Here is a 17,484-nt window from a genome sequence, read left to right as displayed (position 1 = left end):
CCCCCAAAAATTTCATTTTGGGGTCTATTTAGATCTCTTCTGAAAAACCTAGTCATTCCAGTAACAAAATTGAAACAAAATGGATAAAAGTGTTGCTGTTCTTGTGACCCTGTATTGTCATCTCTGAGTCAGACAAAGCCTTTGCCGTCTTTTATAATGCAGCATTTAAAGCCAGGCAGTTTCCTACAAATATCAGCATTCTTCTTCTAGCAAGAAAAAATGAAGTCTTGAACCACTGTTAATAGCCTCTCTGATTTTGGCCCTGAAGACAAGTAGTGCTTTGGCATTGATAGTTTTCTACATTCTTCCTAGACAGGTGTGTTTCTCTGTATTAAAAGATAAAAAAACCCAAAAAACAACAAAACCAACCAGCCAAAGAACCCCAGGATGATCTTACCTCTTCAGTCCTGAAGCAACTCTTTTGCAATTTTCAAATTGTGCAATCACAGAATGGTTTGAGTGGGAAGGGACCTTACATATTGCCTCATTCCAACTCCTTGCCATGGGCAGGGACACCTTCCACTAGACTAGGTTGTTCCAAGTCCCATCCAACCTGGGCTTGGACACTTCCAGGGATGGGGCAGCCACAGCTTCTCTGGGCAACCTGTGCCAGGGCTTTACCACCCTCACAGGGAAGAATTTCTTCCTCATATCTAATGTAAACTTGCCCTTCTTCACCTTGAAGCCATCCCCCCCGTCCTATCCCAATGCAGGTAAAGACACATTATCATGTAATTGTAGTAATGATTTTAAAAATTTACCAAATTGTTATAAATTAGGCTTCTGATTGGTAATTTTGATGGTCATGCTTCCTGAACTTCCACAATAACAACTGCTTGTGTAGAGAAGCAATATGAGCAAAGCATTATTCACATTCAGTGAAATTTTCAAAAATCCAGTCACTGTTTCCACTCCAGCCCTCCTGTATTGTCTGGTCATTCTTCTGTTTTAGGGCTGATATAAAGAGAAAAGACTTTATCTCTTCAGTCTCCCTCCTGATTCACACATTTGAATGTTGCCTGGCCTTTGTTGATGGCTTGCTTTCTTCTTTGCTATCCTGGCTATAGGCTCTGAAAGTAGCTCGCATTTCCTCTCCTGCTACTGTTATGTAGCTCCTCTGCTAATGGCTACAGATGTGCCTGCTGCTTGCTCCCAGCTGGTTTTGCAGCCCTCCAGGCCGTTCTTTGGAATGAGGATCCCAGTCTCTGTCACAACCCGAAGAAACTGGGAAGGCTTTTTGCAGGCTGCCAACAACTATTTCATGGACCTGCTGATGTGATGCCGATGCCCTCTTTGATTCATGGAGTGACTCCTAATGGCCATGTCCCCCTTCCCCCATGCGTCTCCAGAGAAGGGTTGAGGGAGGAGAGGACTTGGATTACCTTCATTTCAGCACTGTATTTGTTTTACTATTTCAGTATCTGACCCAACCTTTATAGACTGCTTCTGTGGGAGCTATTCAGGACTCTTCTGTGACCTTTGAAGCTTCACCCACAACTATAAACAACTGCACGTGTCTACTTAGTTTCTCCAGGTTGGATGTGTTGCTGTGATGGAGGAGGGATGCTATTTATTCAGCTTGTTTGTTGTGTGTTTGATGGGCACTCTCTTCTGATGTGACCTGAGAAGTGTTTTGCCTCTTCTTATACATGGCTCTAAATGGTATTTGTGTGTGTGAAAAAACCCACTGTCTCAGTAATCATGTTCATCTGATATGTAATATGAAGATGTGATACAAAATAATCATGTCATGTTTAGATAAGATACTTGGCTTATATGTTGTAGTACAGAGGGTCAGCTGGCTTACTACAGCTGAATAAACAAGAGCCAGGCTTCAAAATGCTTTAAATAAGCTACTCAGAAAGAGTTTGAGGAGTTACTGTTAGCCTTGGTAGGTGCTGTGGCCACTGGGTGGCCTGCCCAGGGCTGTGACAAAATAGCTGGCCAGAAACAGGCTGGCTGCCTGCATGCTGCTTTGGGGAGCAGCAAGCTGGTGGCCCCACACAGAGGCTGTGTGAGTTGGCTGTGCCAGCCCGTCCCCTTGGCAGGATAATGAACTTCTCTTGGGGCAGTGCTGTTTGGGCTGCATTAGCAAAACTCTCCCCACCTTCAGCAGAGCTCAGACTAGGCTGTGAGGAAGTGCAGCCTCCATGAGATCACCCTGTTGGCTTCAAGGTGGGGATTGAGGTCGTAGGAGGGGATGGTGATGTCAGGAACCTGGTAGCATTCTTCTTTTTTTTTCCATTTCCTTTATAAGCCAAGATTCCCTTTCTTTTACTTCTATTAGAGGTCAGGATTTTAGACATCATCCCCATACTTGTTCTTTCTTTTCTTGGCTTCTTCCCATCAATGCAGTGCAGATGGCCTGGAGGTGACTTGATTTGGGCTTAAGGAATTCAAATGAATGATGGTGAAGGGAAGGTACCTTCCTGCTGGAGACTATAGAGCTTCTGGCTCTGCCTGTTCCCATTTTGAGACTGCCCTTGTCCACCCACCTGATCTATTCAAACAGCTAAATAAAGCTTTAAAAGTCTTCCACAGGTACTTAAAAAGCACTATGTGCTCAAAAATATGTACTTGTGAAAATTGCTTTATTTTAAAAAAACCCAACCCACCTTGGAGGAACTTGGTTTGGAGCATGAGAAATTTGTGTTATCTTTTGAGATGATTTAGTTGTGTTTGGGGAGTTGGGGGACCTGTGCATTGCAGCTGTGTTTGGGGACAAAAGCTTGAGACAGATGTATGGTGTTTTTTTGAAGATAAATTTATTATGTCGTAGTGATGAAGCAGAGACATCTGCCCTGCATAAAATATCTGATATAGGTAGACAGTATGGAATCAAGGCTTGGAGAGTAATACAGTGTGCTGTGAAGGTATTCTGGGTGATAACACTGGGAAAGACCAATTCTTCCCTGATCCCGTTCCCCTGTAATACCACAGATTGATCTCTTTGGGGAGCTAGTTACTTCTCCCATTTTATCTGGAATTGTACCATGGTGGGCTACCAGTGGATGGTGAAAGAATGATAGATGCCCTGGTGATGATATATTGAGTACACACACACACAAAATAAACTGAGCGTTGTTCTTCTGTCCCTGAATGTCCTTACACTGCTAAATATGAACTCCCCCTTACTCAAAGGAAGTTTATTGGTTAATGAACTGTTAATAAAATTGAGAAAACTCTAACTTTTTAGAACTGACAGAAAATAGTAAATATGTGGTGTTGCCTGGTCATTTGAGTTCAGTTTGCTTCTTTGTAAGCTTTTTATTTTGTAGTATACTAATATTTTCAAAGCTCGTGCTAGTTGAACATAACACCCCATACTGCTATTTCTGATTCTACCTCTGTATTTTTAAATATTAAAAACTGTCAGTTGAATATATGTGCACCTTTTATTAATTAGAAGTATATTAATGCTGTTTTGTATCTTTTTCAGAGTTGACATTGTATCAGCACAGAAAGCAGCAATGGGAGTATGCAGTTTTCTATTGAAGAGGTCTCTCAAGAGCTCATGATTTTTTTCCATCTCTCCTCTTAACATTCCTCCTGCTCCGCAGACATGGCTCACCATGCGAGGCCTTCCAGATCAGCCAAAAAAGAAGAGTTAGGCAAAAGGAAAACTAACCAGAGCAAAAAGAAATCTAGCCAAGTGAGAAAAAAAACCACAAAGACTTCCACAAAAGTTGTTAGTTCTGGAAAAGGTAAAAAGCCAGTGCAAGAAAAAGATGTTAAGAAAAAACAGCAAGAAAAGAAACCAATCATGAGCTCTTCAGGTAGACTTCTCAGGAGCAGTGTAACCAGAACCTTGTCTGGAGCATCTTGGGTGAGTTTGGAGAAAGCTGACAATATCCTCTTTCACAACCAGGATTCTTTCAACATCAATGGCTTTACAATGTCTCTCCGTAACCGATCCTTCTCCCGAAGATTGTCCCAAACTCCAGCAATTGCAAAACCCAGGAAAGCTGCAGCACAAAAAAGGCTAGAAACAAAGGAAAAACATGAACAAGAAGCCCTGGCAGGAGTACAAGAGAAAAATGATGACACAGGTGAAATAGCTTTGAAACAAGATTTAGCACAAAATGAGTTAGCTGCTCTGCCTGTAGAAGGCTGTCTGTGTAGTGCAGGTGAAGAGCCTATTATCCCATGTGCCAGTCAGGACAAGGAGGTAGAAATATCTGAAACAGGTGACTCCATTCCAAACAGTCAGGTAACTAATGATGGTACAGAAGCTTCAGAGATGAAATCTAAGCATGAAGACCTGCCCTGTGAGCAGATACCCAGTGATCTTGATGCAGGTAGTTTGGCTGAAGCATTTGTTGAAGATGCTGCGCTGGTTCTTCCATCTTCTCCTTCCGACTCTATCTCTGCCTCTGAATCAAACTTGAAGGTGCATGCAGAGACCCCTTTCAATGTGGTGCCTAACAGTACAGAACCTGACTCCAGCTCTGTTGATACCTCAGACCTCAGCTCAGCAGTACTGATAGAGTCGGTCACACTTGCCAAATTCCACATTGGAGCAGGGCTGGACATGGTGCTACCTAGGGAAGAACAAGACTTGGATTCTGCACCTCTTGTTACCTCAGAGTTTAACTCCCAAAAACATTTATTAGAAGATGCAAGGTCACTTGCAGAGTCCTGCTTGAAGGCAGGCTGGGATTTGGAACCTGAGAATAAAGACATTGGTTCAAATTCCAGTTCTGTAGCTGCCTCTGAATCAAATTTGCTTTTACATTTTGAAGGTGCAAGCTCACTTGCAGAATACCCCATGAAACTGGTTGTGGATTTTGTACCCATTCACAAAGAACTTGATTCAAATTCAGATTTGAGTTGTATGAGACAGAATTCAGAATTTGACACGAAAAACATATTTACAGTATGTGAACCAGTCTCCAGTACCTCTTTAAACAATATTGAAGTAGAGGACATCGAACAGCTTGTTAAATGTATTGATGCAGAGACATTAATTTTGAATTCAGGATATGTCCCCACTTTATCTTCAGATTTAGAAAAAAGCACAGTTGATAAAAGCTCTGCTGAAAGCTCTGGACAATTCTCTGCAAGTTTTCTTTCGGAGTTGCCTTCAAGCATGGAAATCTCTGCTCTTGCCTCAGAAAAAGCCATAAATGCAGATTTGCCAGCTGACTCAAGACTGCAGCATAATGATTATTCATCACAGCTGGGAAGTGTTGGAGTAAGCTTGAATTTGGTTCAGGATAACGTGAGCAACAGCACTGAAGCAGTTGAGGCCTCAGGGCCATCCTCTCTTAAAAATCCAGCTGGTGATTACCCTGTTCCATATTCATCTCTGCTCCCTATGCTGGAGAAAAAGAAACGAAGGCGTTGTGGGGTCTGTGAGCCCTGTCTGCGGAAAACAAATTGTGAGGAATGCAGCTGTTGCAGGAAGCGCAAAACTAGTCACCGGATATGTAAAAAGAGAAAATGTGAAGAACTGAAAAAGCCACCACCACCAATCATGCTACCTTTTGAGGTAAGACAAAGAAGTTTCAGATTAAGTCACTCTTTTGAGCTTTGAGGTGCATCGTATAATTCTGCAAAGGGAAATGCTGGCCACATTACAGCTTTAGAGAGTTCAGGGCTACTGTTGGTGCTAACAGGTTGTACAGTAACTTCCTCTTGTCGTCTACAGAAGTGTAGGTTAGAGTGAGCTGGAGTTAGTCTTGTTCCTGTTTTGTAAACCCATAAAATCAAAGGTAAATACGGCTTTAACTCTGTGTCCCAGATATTGGTATATTGGCCAAAACAATGGATTAATTGGAGTGTATGAAGAAATGAGAAAGATTTAAGCACTAAATGTGGGGAGGAGGGAGATTGAGGGTAGTCTTAGGAGACTGTGAATTACTAGGGAGAGTGTTGGTATTTTAAAATACTGAAGGCTAAAAGCAAAGGGAGGCAGGTTGTTTGCTCTTCGGTTCAGTTAAAGTAATCTTCTTGTGATGACAGATTTGGTGGAAATCAATTTATAAACTTCAGGACCAGGTTGTAGCTGCATTTTCCTCTTTCGCATCTTTCTGCCTTTCTAATTGTCTGTTCTTCTGTTTTTCTCATTTCACTTCTCCTTCCTCTCTCTCTTTGTCTTCTACCACATTCCCCAGACATACTTTCTTTTTCTGTGTTTCTTACTCATTTTTCTGATCCATCAGCCTTTCATAACCCAGGTCATAACTTTTGGAACAAAGAGGAGGGGAAAAGACAGTCTGTATGCCCATGTGATAACAGCACTGACCTTCTGAGGGATTTCAGTTCAAGATCAGGCTTTAAATCAGGTAAGTAGGGAGTTGAACATAGATTTCCCACATCCCAACTGAATTCCCTGACCTCTGGGCTGCAGCATTAGACTCTGCACTGCCAGGTCCTGCTGGGAGTGTTCTCTTCATATGATCCACTAGTACCTGAACCACAAAGGGGGAAAGGCTGTCTTGGTAGTTAAATCACTGGGACATTTGCCTTGGGATGTGGGAAACTGAGGTTCAAATCTCTGCACCAGTGTGTACTCCAAGTGGAGCAGTTCACACTGGGGAGAATGCACCTGCAAAACCTTTCTGAAGAGCAATTTCATTAAAATGGTGTGTTCTTACAGCAGGTAGAAATTCCTGTCAGCTGCGGAGATCTCAGGAGACCTCCTGTTTTCACTGCTCTGTCCTGTGCATACCAGGATTGGCAGAGAAGTCCGTTCTGGTTTTAAGGTAGGCAAGCAGAAAGAAGAATCCTGTAGCAGTGAGGGGATATTATATATTCCCCTCTGTGGGGGAAGTATGTTTTAAGATATGAGGCTTAGGGAAGTAGGCTTAAACAGTTTGGCTCAGAATTCATTCAAAAAACCTCTTTCTGTCTCAACTACTCCTTAATGCTCTTAAAAAAAATGAGGGGAGGGACAACTATAATGTGACTTAAGATAGATATTAAAACAATAAAGGTGGTAGAGACTTATCCTGACTTTTTACAGCAAAAGAGTAGTGACATTGTGTCCTTTTGTATATTTAGGCAGTGGGATTGAAGAAAAGCTCATGTGAGAGAATTTGTGGAGTTGAGGTAGGAAGTGATCTAAAAGCCATGTTTTAAAAAGGGTTTTGGCAGGGTCAGTGAAAGGAAGCACTCCAGCTTTTCTGTCAGCCTTTGTTTTCCAGGCTAGGCATACTTCTTTTCTTGTTGCTCAGCCTGACCTTCTCCTTGCAGATTAGTTTTGCCCCTTCACCTTTGTCCTCTCTGGGCACTTCTTTTACTTTCTTTATGAGAGATTCCTTGTTTTTATTCTTTTCTTTGGCAGCTTTTATTTTGGTGTGCTTTTATTTCATTAGATTGGTCACATTCTGTATGATGCATTCAGAGCTGCACCAGAGGCCTCCTTCACTTCTCGTTAAATTTTGTATGAAATTCCAGGGTGCTGCATGGAGGAAATGAATTGTTCCTGACATTTAAGAACATGTCAGGTATTTTCTTATAAAACTGTATTTGAATGAAACCTGGTGCCTTTTCAGATATTCCTAGAAAGAAGCCTTGCCTCATTTCAATCTCTAGAAACTGTGCTCTGAGAAAATGAGAGAGAAAAGTATTTCTACAATGTTACATGAGCTCTTTAAAGATGTTGAGAAACAGGGGAAGGTGTTGGGGGATGGGGAATGCTATCACACAGTTTAGCAGCTATCCTTTAGATAAGATTGCAGGGGATCCCATTGTTTTCCCAGGCTGGTAGCACTGGGACTTCTGTGACAGTAATGTGTTTCAAATATAAAACAGCTGGGGAAAACCCAAAACTGTATGTCTCTGTCCATGGTATAGAAAGTGAACATAAATAATTAAAAGAAAAGAGGTTGGCTTCAGTATGTTCCTTGTTCAGAAGAGTCATGCTTCTTTCTCTCATGTTGGTGGAATGTAAGCATTTTTTGGAGGTGATTCACTGGGAGGAGAGTGTAGGGGGATAGACATGCTCTGCTGCTCCTCGGGAGCATAGTTTAAATGTTGGTGTTTTGCCTTAAAGGGAATTATCTCTCCCCATTCTAATTAAAAAATGCAAAAGTCCCAGTGAAGTCAGTGAGAGCTCTGTGCATTAAATGGCTGTATAGGCAATGTGGGGTTTGGCAGTCCACACATGCTGCTTATGAAAGAAGTGTTGGTTTTCTTTAAGAACTTATGTGGATTTACAGTTTTAGGGAGTAAGGCCTGGCTCATAGAAGCCATGAATGTAAGCTGAAGTGCATATTCCAACACTCATGCCCACATGTGCACAAGCACTCAGCCCTTGGAGAATATCAGTTGCATGTTTGGAACTGGCATTAGTTAGGTTACTGTTATTTCCATTAATTCACACATAATCTAGATAAAGATTTGAGAACTACATTAGACTTGAAAAAAACCATTTAAAAATAACAGCCACATAAACCTTCAGTGATATTGTACCTTCCTGAATGTAATGGGTTTTGCAGGGATGTGACATCATGAAAGTCTGGATAAGGCCTTGTAGGCTGTAGTTCCCAGCCCCTGTGTGTAGCAATATTGTTGTATGTGATGCCCCTCTTCCTGAGGGATTCACACTGTGCCTGTTTGGTTAGGAGCTGGTAAAGAAGAATCCTAAAATGTATAAGGGAAAACAATTTTTTGCTATTGAATTTTTAGGAAGAGCAGCCCAGTAAATAAAATGTAAAGCAAGTTTTCATAAGAAGAGGAAAAAGGCTTTATCTTGGGTTACTGTCCCTCTCAGAATGAATAATGCAGGAATACTTCACAGTGAAGAGTTTGAGAAGCTTACACAGGATTGTGATGTTTCCACATTTGTCTTTAAAGACTGCTGTTTTATGAAATAGTATAGCAGTTACTGAGAGCTATTTTGCAGCTATTTCGTTCCAAAAAGTGGATTTAATTCCAAGAAGTGCTCTGATTTGCTGCCATTTTCATTGCACACTGTCAGGGCTGTCTTGATGAGCTGCAGTGTGGGGTGAGGATTTGGTAGGCTTCAAAAGTAGCATGTGGACAGGGAAGGTGGCTCAGGGTTTATTTTCTTTTCTCCATGGCAGAAGGATTCCCGTTTTGGCCAGGCAGGTGTTGCAGATGGAGCGGCACACTCAGTGCTGATGCAAACACCGCCTGCGGGGTGCTCTCAGCCATGGCCGGAGCTGCTGCTGGTGCCGGCTGTGCCGGGCTCTGGCAGGGCGGTGCGGATCTCGGCTGGCTCCCAGCTCGCCAGCGCTCTCCTGGGGGAGCTGTTGCCCTGGCCCACGAGGGTGTCAGGCTGAGCGGCTCCGCTTATCGAGCTGAACTTGTAGGGAGGGGTTCATGACCCCGCAGCTCCTCTTGCCCAAAAGGCCGTAAACTTACAGGGCTGCTGCCGAACTGTCAGTGTGGGGAGCCCTCATCTCCAAAGGCTGCTTTCTGCAGGGCTTGTCAAGGCAAGGTGCCTACATTTTTGGGCCCTACCTAGGCAGGGAGCCCTCTTGGGTTGAAAGCATCTGCTGGGGAGGGCTTTAATTCCTATTAGAACTAAATAGCTAGATTTAGTGTGACCTGTAGTCAACAAACTGACCAAAAAAATGAGGTCACTGAGTTTAAGTTCATTTGGGTTGCCCAAGGTGTCTTGAGACATCTTATTTAATAGCTGTAATCTCAGTGACATGAAATATTAAATAACAATAAGGGCCTGCTTGTCTGTGGGTTTTTAACACACTGTCGAAAAACCCAGACATATTAAAAAAGGATGCTGCAATTCAAGTTGGTTGGGAACTTTCCAGTAAGCCATTCCTTGAATGGAAAATGCTGATTTAACAAGAACCTTTCACAGCTACTATCTGTCTTAATGCAACTATTTTTGGAGGAATTTTCTCAAGGCTTCAAATGAAATTTCTGTTTAAAACTTAAAATGGGAATGAGAATTACTAGAACATGTTGGTGGTAAAGGCTTTTTGCCTGATGTGGACCAGGGGCTTGAACTTTGGTCTCCCACATCCCATCTGTCTCCTCTTGAATTTTTGAAAGGTTTGCTCTGCTTTGGAACAAACCAAGTGTCAAAATCTCAAAAAAATAAAAGCAAAATGGAATTCTTGTTTTCTATCCAGGCCTAGCTATAATCAAGAAATTTAGACTTTGTGGTATTTATTTTACAGTTGACTCCAGAAATATTTAAGCTAGTTGAATTTTAAAGTGAGTGCACATAAAAACACTAGTTAATATGATACTTGAGAGTTTTGTAAGGGGATAGCACAGAGCTAGAGGAGTTTGGTAACATGGGTGATGAGCAAAGCTGCATGCAGCCTACCCTATTCCACAAATGCAGGGCAGGGAGTTGGAGTTGTGCCATTCACTCTTACTTTACACAGACACTCACACTGTAGGAGTGTAAAATAATAACAACTCAGTGTACTTTGTCATTTCCCTGTGATCCTGGGTGTGGACTATAATGTAACCTAAATTACAGTGAGATGGATTCGTTTGTGCTCTAGTTACTTTCAGAGGCTGTATGTAACAAGTTGCCTCTTCACTGCTCCTTATTTTCTGTGCTGGTTCTTAAAGCTTTTATGGGAAAATTATTTGAAGAGGTTTCTTTTCTTCCTTGTGTCTGAGGACCCCTAACACGAGGGGAAAGTGTGTGACTAAAAAGGAAACCTGAAACTGCTGTCCAGTGCACACACCAATCTGAGGACTAAATCAGAATATGGAGTCTTAGGTTTCTAAGCGAACAAAATACTGTTCCTTTTTTTCCTCTGTGTTGTAAAGCATCTTAAGTAGCCAAAAATATGAAGAAGAATCAGGTCACTAAGTGTATGTGATTTCCACTCTCTCATTTTTAATATGCATAAAGACCCTTGCAGACTTGGGGTATTTGGGGAAAAAATTATAAATCAGTATTTTAACTTTACCTTATCTTAAATCTTATTTAATACCTCAGTCTGGTGCAACAAATGAAGAGCTTGGATACAAGGTAGCATCAGACAACAAAAAATGGGCAACAGCTTTCTCTGACTTAATTGCTATGCTGAGGAATGATTTGTGTATTCCTGTCTGAGCATTTTTGCTTTAACTGATTTGCACCAATAAGTGGAGAGTAATTTAATTAGAGTCTAGCACTAGATAAGAAAACAGTTTCTGACTGCAGTTTGTAGCTAATGAAAAGGTTTTCTCTTACTGGTTTTATCTTTAGTGCATAAATTCGTGGCCAACGTTCTGGTTTAGATGTCAACTGCGAATTGTTTCGGTGACTGCAGTGTTAGATACGTTGTTATTTGTTTGTTGTCCCTAGTTAGCGAATGTCTGTGTGATCCATGAGGGCTCGGTGTGACAACTGGTAGAGCTGTGATCCCTCCGTCCTCCTTCCATCCGGATGAACGTTTTAAGCAGGTGGAGTTGTGGGAAAATAATTGCGCTTGATGTTTATACGGTGGCCAGTTCCCATCGCAGTCCGTTTGCAGCAGATTTGTTCTGTCGGGTGCTGTAGGAATAGATGCAGACAGAGGAGTATCTTTCACCGGGACTGCGGTGGGAGGGCAGGGGCCACTGGCTGTTGAGTCCAGCGGGCGCTGGGCTCCTGGCCCCAGGCTGAGATTTTGGAGCGGGCTGGTGCAGCGTCGTGTTCCCTCGGCTTGGGAGAGCAGGTGAAGGCAGGCCCTTTGGCTGCGGCCTCCACCAGGTGAGCGGCGATACCCACTCTTTCCAGGACGATGCGGGTGCGGAGCCCCACGATGGCCGCTGGTGCCTGACGATGCATCCCCCGGTGCTGCTCACAGAAAGGGTCAGGGCTATGCCGCCCGGTGCATGGCGGTCTGCGCACGCGTGCGGGTGCACGGAGCCCGTGTCCTCGCCTGACCCCACTCTCATCGCAGCCCTCGTCAAGCCGAGAGACCCCGGCCCCGGTGCCCGGTGCCCGGTGCGGGTGGCCCGCTCCGCCTGGGCCGTGCTCGGGGCGCGGGGCGGCGCCGGCTCCGCGGGCGCGGCGAGTCCGTGCCGGCTCTTGCGGGCGGCCGCGCGGGAACCCCTTTGTTCGGGCGCGAGGCCGCGGGGGGGCGCTGCGGGGCGGTGCGCGCTCCCGCGGGGCCGCACGCGGCGCGCGCCCGCGCGGCCGCCGCTGCGGCAGGAAGCAAAGATGGCGGGGCAGGGGCGCCGCCGCCGTGAGGGGGAACGCGGGGCTCCCGCGATGTGAGGGGCGCCGCGGGGGCGGCGGACGGGCCGCCGGGAGCCGCCGCCGGCCCGTGGAAGTGCCGCGTGTAAAGCACTCGGGGTATTGCAGAAATATCGCTGTTCCATAATAAAAATCGGAGGTGTCTGCCTGCCTTTGTGACCACAACTTATATTCTGCAATTTGATGTTTTTTTAGGTTCTAACAGAAAACAAAAGGCCTCAGAGGAGGAAGCAAAGAGTTTTAAAGGTAACCGATGATTGCTTTGATATTTATCCCCTCCCATTTTGAGCAGCATTTTCTTGTCATACAGCCCAGGAAGGCAAAGGGTTAAACGCTGGGTAGCGGCGCTTTCCAGCTATTCAGCAGATTAGCTAATTTTAAAAGCACAGAACATGTCCTTTCTTTCCTCTTTCTCTCCAGCATGTTGTAGACATATTTGAACCTTCCTGCACAAGCCTGCAGACCAAAAGTTTGCTTTCCCTTGCATTGAACGTTCCCTTTAATTTCTTCTGTTCCTAGTTCCATACTTCCAAACGTAACAGTTAAATGTTTTTAGTATACAGGTTTTATGGCATCTGAAATTTCTTGTGAGAAGTCAATGTTAAACTGCAAGCCAAGTTAACAAAAGTGGAATTTTTATACTTACTTTAGTGAAGTTTTGATTTCCTCTTTTTCTTTGAACTTTAGAATACCTCAACTGAAACATAAAATTCTGTAAACTCACAACAACCCTCAGTTTCACGTGGTAACGCGTTCCTTCCACACTTTTAAGATGGCTATCTTTCATGATAACAAAAGATTGGTCTTTCAAATGCAAATGTCTTAGTTTTTATACCAAAATACAGACTTGCTACACTCATGGCTAATGTTTGGGGTGGGGGGGGGCTTTTTTTGTTTTTAAGTAACAGGTAGTATATTGATATTGCTTCTTTCAGTTAATCTTTAGAATGTTTTGAATAGAAATAAATCATTAATTCTGTTGTTGCAAACTAACATGTTGGAGGATGGAGGGGGCAAGTAAGATGGATGGTATGTGTAAGATGAAGCTAGTGAAAATAGGAACAAAATGTAGGTTGTTAAACTTATTTTGTTGAACTATTATACCAGCTAAATGAAATAAGACAGTTTAGTATTGTTTCAGTATACTAAAATTTCAGAAGTTGTTGGACATACTGGATTTGATAAATGCTGTCTGGTCTGTAGTGTAATTTTACTTGAAAACATCCCAATTTCTTAGCAGATTTGTTGTCACTGTTACACATTACAGAAACTTTGGCAAAACAAACCAAAGTTACGATTAAGTAAGGAGCAAGTAACCTGTCCAGCCTCAAGGGTGTCTGTCTTTTCATGTGGAGTAGTTGTGCAAGCCACTTACCTGTGTGCTAACACTAATTGTGGTTGTACAACACTAGCACTATTTTTTTTTTGCATTAAAATAATTAAGCCATTAGTATTTTCATTGTTGTAGGTATGATTTTAATTATTTAACTACTGCTGCTCTTTGTAACATAACACATGGGTGTAGCTAAAACTTGAAGTATTTACTCATTCTGTGTTTTGTGCTGTTGACAGTAGCATGCAAAATAAGGAGTGTTTGTAAATGAGCCAGTTTATAATGTGTAATTGGTGTGATGCCTGCTCTGGCAAAGTGTGGAAAATGTCTTTTTTTGGTCACAGACAGATACCTTGTATTGGGTGTCTGTCTGCAGCAGTGGCACACAGTTCGTCTTGGGGTTTTCCTCTTGAGTTCATTTTGCCACTGTTTGTGATTAGATGGCCAAGCAGGTTGCTATGCAATATGATTCTGTCATTCCTCTCCTTTCCAAAAAGCCTTCTGAAGTGTTATTTTCCACCCTTGGCCCTTGAATGGAAAGGCTTGTCTGGTTCTGTGTGTGTGTGTGTAGTATCCATGTCAATAGCTGAACCTGGGTTGATTTCTGGTTTGACTTTTCCTTTGCTGAATTGATTCTGTGGTATTTCCTCTTTGGTTTTAGGTACTGTTCTTTGTGTTTTCTAGTATTTGTCTTTGTTTTGTGGTGCCCAAGTGTGTCTCCTAAGAGTTTGTTCAGTTGCATCCACCAAAGAAGGCACAGTACCTCTGAAGGCATCTCATGAAATACTGGATTTGGGTTGGTGGGGTTGGCCTTTGTTTTTGGATGGGAGAAGGGAGGCTGGGCATCTTAAGTTACGTTGCAGCTCTGTCAGCTGCAGTAAACTTTAAAAAAGTGCATAATTTGCAGACTTCTTTACTAGGGCATTTTTAGAAATGTGACATTGTTATATGACTCTAATCTGGCTTCTGCTATTGGTGGGACAGCCATGTAAAGTATTGTTGTCTTATCTGTTGAATTATAACTTCAGTGTTTGATTTTATGGTTGATAGTGGCTGAAGGCATCTGACCAGCGACATTTCCAAACTTTTGACAGGATATGATCTTTTTTGTTCGTATTTTCTTCAAGTAGTATTCTTAACTTTCTTAAAGGAAGATTTGTAGTACTTTCTTCCAATAATATGTGGAGGGTTTTTTTTTCCCCTAACCCTCCTAAGTTTTGATAGATGCACATTTATTTACTTAGAGGGCTCGTGTTCTTTCTAACTGCTGCTTAGGACCAACCTATTCACAAATTCTGTACAGGGAGAAAATAAGCAGTGCTTTCCAATTGAAAATGGGTTGGACAGATATAAACAAGACTAAAAGTGATACACACTATTATGCTGTACCTTTTGTGGACTATTTATAGTCACACTCATGTCTTAATGCTCCTTTCTGATTTTTGGAGGACTCATTTAGGAAATTCATCCATGCCATAAATACTGTATTAGGTTCTCCATGTTTATTTTGAACGAACATCTGAAATATTCATCACTTCTAGCAAGCAAGTGCTCATTAAAGAGTCTTTGTAAGCTCACAGTAATGGGTATGAGGGAAGGAATATATTTAGTTTTCCTTAGGGTTTATATTGTGTTCTTTTCCCAGTAAAGCAGACACTTCTTTAATTTTATTCCTGGTAATGAAAAATCTATATGGAAGGGATTCACACTTAAAAATTCATTTGTCTGCATTTCAAAAGTCACATTATACGCCCTGCTTCGCTTAACATCATCCTTTTTAGCCACTTACTGGTGTTCTGGCTCAGTTTGGGCAGTGCAGTGCACCTCTTCCTAAGGATGGGGAAATGCTTGCAGTCACTTGCAAGTTCATTAACACACAGCTTAGAAGAGTGGGACAGTTGCACGTGGCATCGTGTTGTCAGGAAAATCTACCACGTGTAGGCAGCAGTGGCACCAGTAAGGAAACCTCCCCACAGATCAGGAGGCAGCTGGTGAAGCACAATCCATGGTCTTTCCTGGGGGTTCTGGGGAGCCAAGGCTGCCTTTTGGATGGCTGCAGGTGTTTCTTGCCCTGATAGAGATTAAAGAAACGTAAAGCAACAACAAAACAAAAAGAAGAAATTAAAAAGGGAGGGGGAAAAATAGGGAAGAGACTGTGGGAGAAATCCAGAATTACATATGCAGTGCTAAATGAGTTTTGTGACTGCCTGCACAGTCTGTGTTCTCTGGTTCTGTTTGTGTGTTTCTGCATAAACACGGCAATGGTGATCGAGGGCGCCAGGAAAGTGCGAACAGTGCCTGCTCACACTCTGTAAAATCCCCTCAGCTGAAGACAAGCCAAAAGATGACTCAGTATCTAGAACTTTGGGGTTGTTTATAAACATCATATTAGGAATATAAAAGTTTCATTTCCACCAAACTGCAAGTAGCTGATTGAGCACCCTCTTAATTTTTCTCCTCCCTACATACAAAGCATAGTCTTGTAAAAAAAAAAAACAACAAACTTTAAAACAAAGTTGGCTTGGCAGACCTACTATTGCCCTTTTTATGATGCAGTTTTAGTTTTGCAGCTCTAAGAAACTAAAAATACACTTTTTTTGATCAAGATCATATATATGTTAACAAGGTTTAGGAAAGGAAGTGCTAAAGTTCATGCTAATGCTTGGAGTGAGCAAGGATTGAACTGATTTTGAACATTTATTCTAAATTATGGTGCATATTTTTAGTGCAGAATATCTGCCAAAATATTTAGCTGGATGGAATTAAATCTTATTACTTTTTTCCCCTTTAAACTGAGATATGAGCAAGTCAATGGATGGAATTGCACTGCTGTGGAATTTTACAGGGAAAGAAGGAAGAATGGTACAATACAAGTTGGAAAGGATATTGTCCAGAAAGCACTTACCATATTTGTTGTGGGTTTTTTAAAATAGACATTATCACCTTGGAGCATATTCCTTCAGTAAATACCATTTAAAATTACCTTGAGTACTGGTTGAAAGTTTCTGCCTGTTTTTTGCTCCCTGTCTTTTTGCTCCCTTTTTTTGGTAGGTGGACCTTACTTTTGGTATCAGAGCATCCTACACAAATCAGTTAACTTATATTCTTAAAAGTAAGATCATTACCTGTTACCTGGATTTTTTCCAACATTTTTTGAAAGAAATGTTATAATTTTCACCTTTTTTAAGCTGATTGTGCATCTGTGTAAATGGGATGAAATCTTTAAATTTTTTTGCTCCTGCTAAGCTCATGGAACCAGTCAATGTGAGCAGGCATGATTATGGTTGTGATTTGGTACAGGGTACTTGCACGTGCAGCTTTCCCAGCACTTCCACATGAATGCACTCCTGAACATGTGAAGCACTTGCATGTTGTTTGTACAGTTCTGCCAGGATTACTCATGTACGTAGATGTTTTTGAATAGTGCTCTAACAAAGAAAGCCTTTGTAAGTGATCTGTAGATTATTAATCTTACTGTAGTTATTTTCTAATCCTTAATTTTTCCAGTTTCTGGTAGAGTTGAAGCCTGTCCCTTGTGGACTCTTTCATGGGGTGTGCAGAGATGCTGTGCTGGCCTTGCCCCCTTTTCCTGTAGGGCTCCCTGATTCAGTGCTGCTACCTCTCCCATCCATGTCTCCTCCTGTCCCCGTGCTTGCTCAGCAGCACCACCGTGCTGCTCTTTGCCCCACAACTCCCCAAAATGTTGAGGGAAGATGTCCTTGGAGAGGAGACAGGGAGGAGCAGGGTTTTCTGTTTTAACTCATTTGCTGCTGTAGCAGAGCAGTTGTGAGGATAGTGCCACTCCTCAGGGATTGGTAGGGACAGAGGCACATCGATGCTGGGAAACACTGAGTAAGGCCAGGCTGAACCTTGTGATCACAGTGGTTTTGAAGGGGTTTGCATGTTTTGAATCACTATTTATTTGTAGATCTTGACTCTCATGGTATGTTTTAGTGCAGGGCTTTCCACTTTATTGTATTTAGAAGTGGAGCTTTGAAAAAGGTAGAAAATGTGTTTGTGATCAAAA

At 42.5% G+C, this 17,484-nt stretch overlaps 1 protein-coding gene across 4 annotated transcripts in view; it reads left to right on the top strand.

Annotated features, from left to right (window-relative positions):
- TET1 (tet methylcytosine dioxygenase 1) overlaps positions 1 to 17,484 on the top strand; it is a 69,827-nt gene that overhangs the window by 5,121 nt on the left and 47,222 nt on the right. Inside the window, exons 2-3 of one of the 4 annotated variants that reach the window (XM_069019004.1) lie at positions 3,440 to 5,491; positions 12,320 to 12,370. In XM_069019004.1, the coding sequence (XP_068875105.1) occupies positions 3,563 to 5,491; positions 12,320 to 12,370 (1,980 nt within the window). In that variant the 5' untranslated portion in view covers positions 3,440 to 3,562. Of the gene's footprint in view, positions 1 to 2,829; positions 5,492 to 6,608; positions 6,708 to 12,169; positions 12,224 to 12,319; positions 12,371 to 17,484 lie in introns of those variants that run through there. The other 3 variants (XM_069019007.1, XM_069019006.1, XM_069019005.1) reach the window with 3 other exon arrangements.

The sequence above is a fragment of the Aphelocoma coerulescens genome, chromosome 6 (genome assembly GCF_041296385.1).
Source record: "Aphelocoma coerulescens isolate FSJ_1873_10779 chromosome 6, UR_Acoe_1.0, whole genome shotgun sequence".
Classification (NCBI taxonomy): Eukaryota; Metazoa; Chordata; class Aves; order Passeriformes; family Corvidae; genus Aphelocoma; species Aphelocoma coerulescens.
The sequence above is the reverse complement of the archived record's forward strand: the minus strand, read 5'-3'. Positions and strand labels throughout refer to the sequence as shown.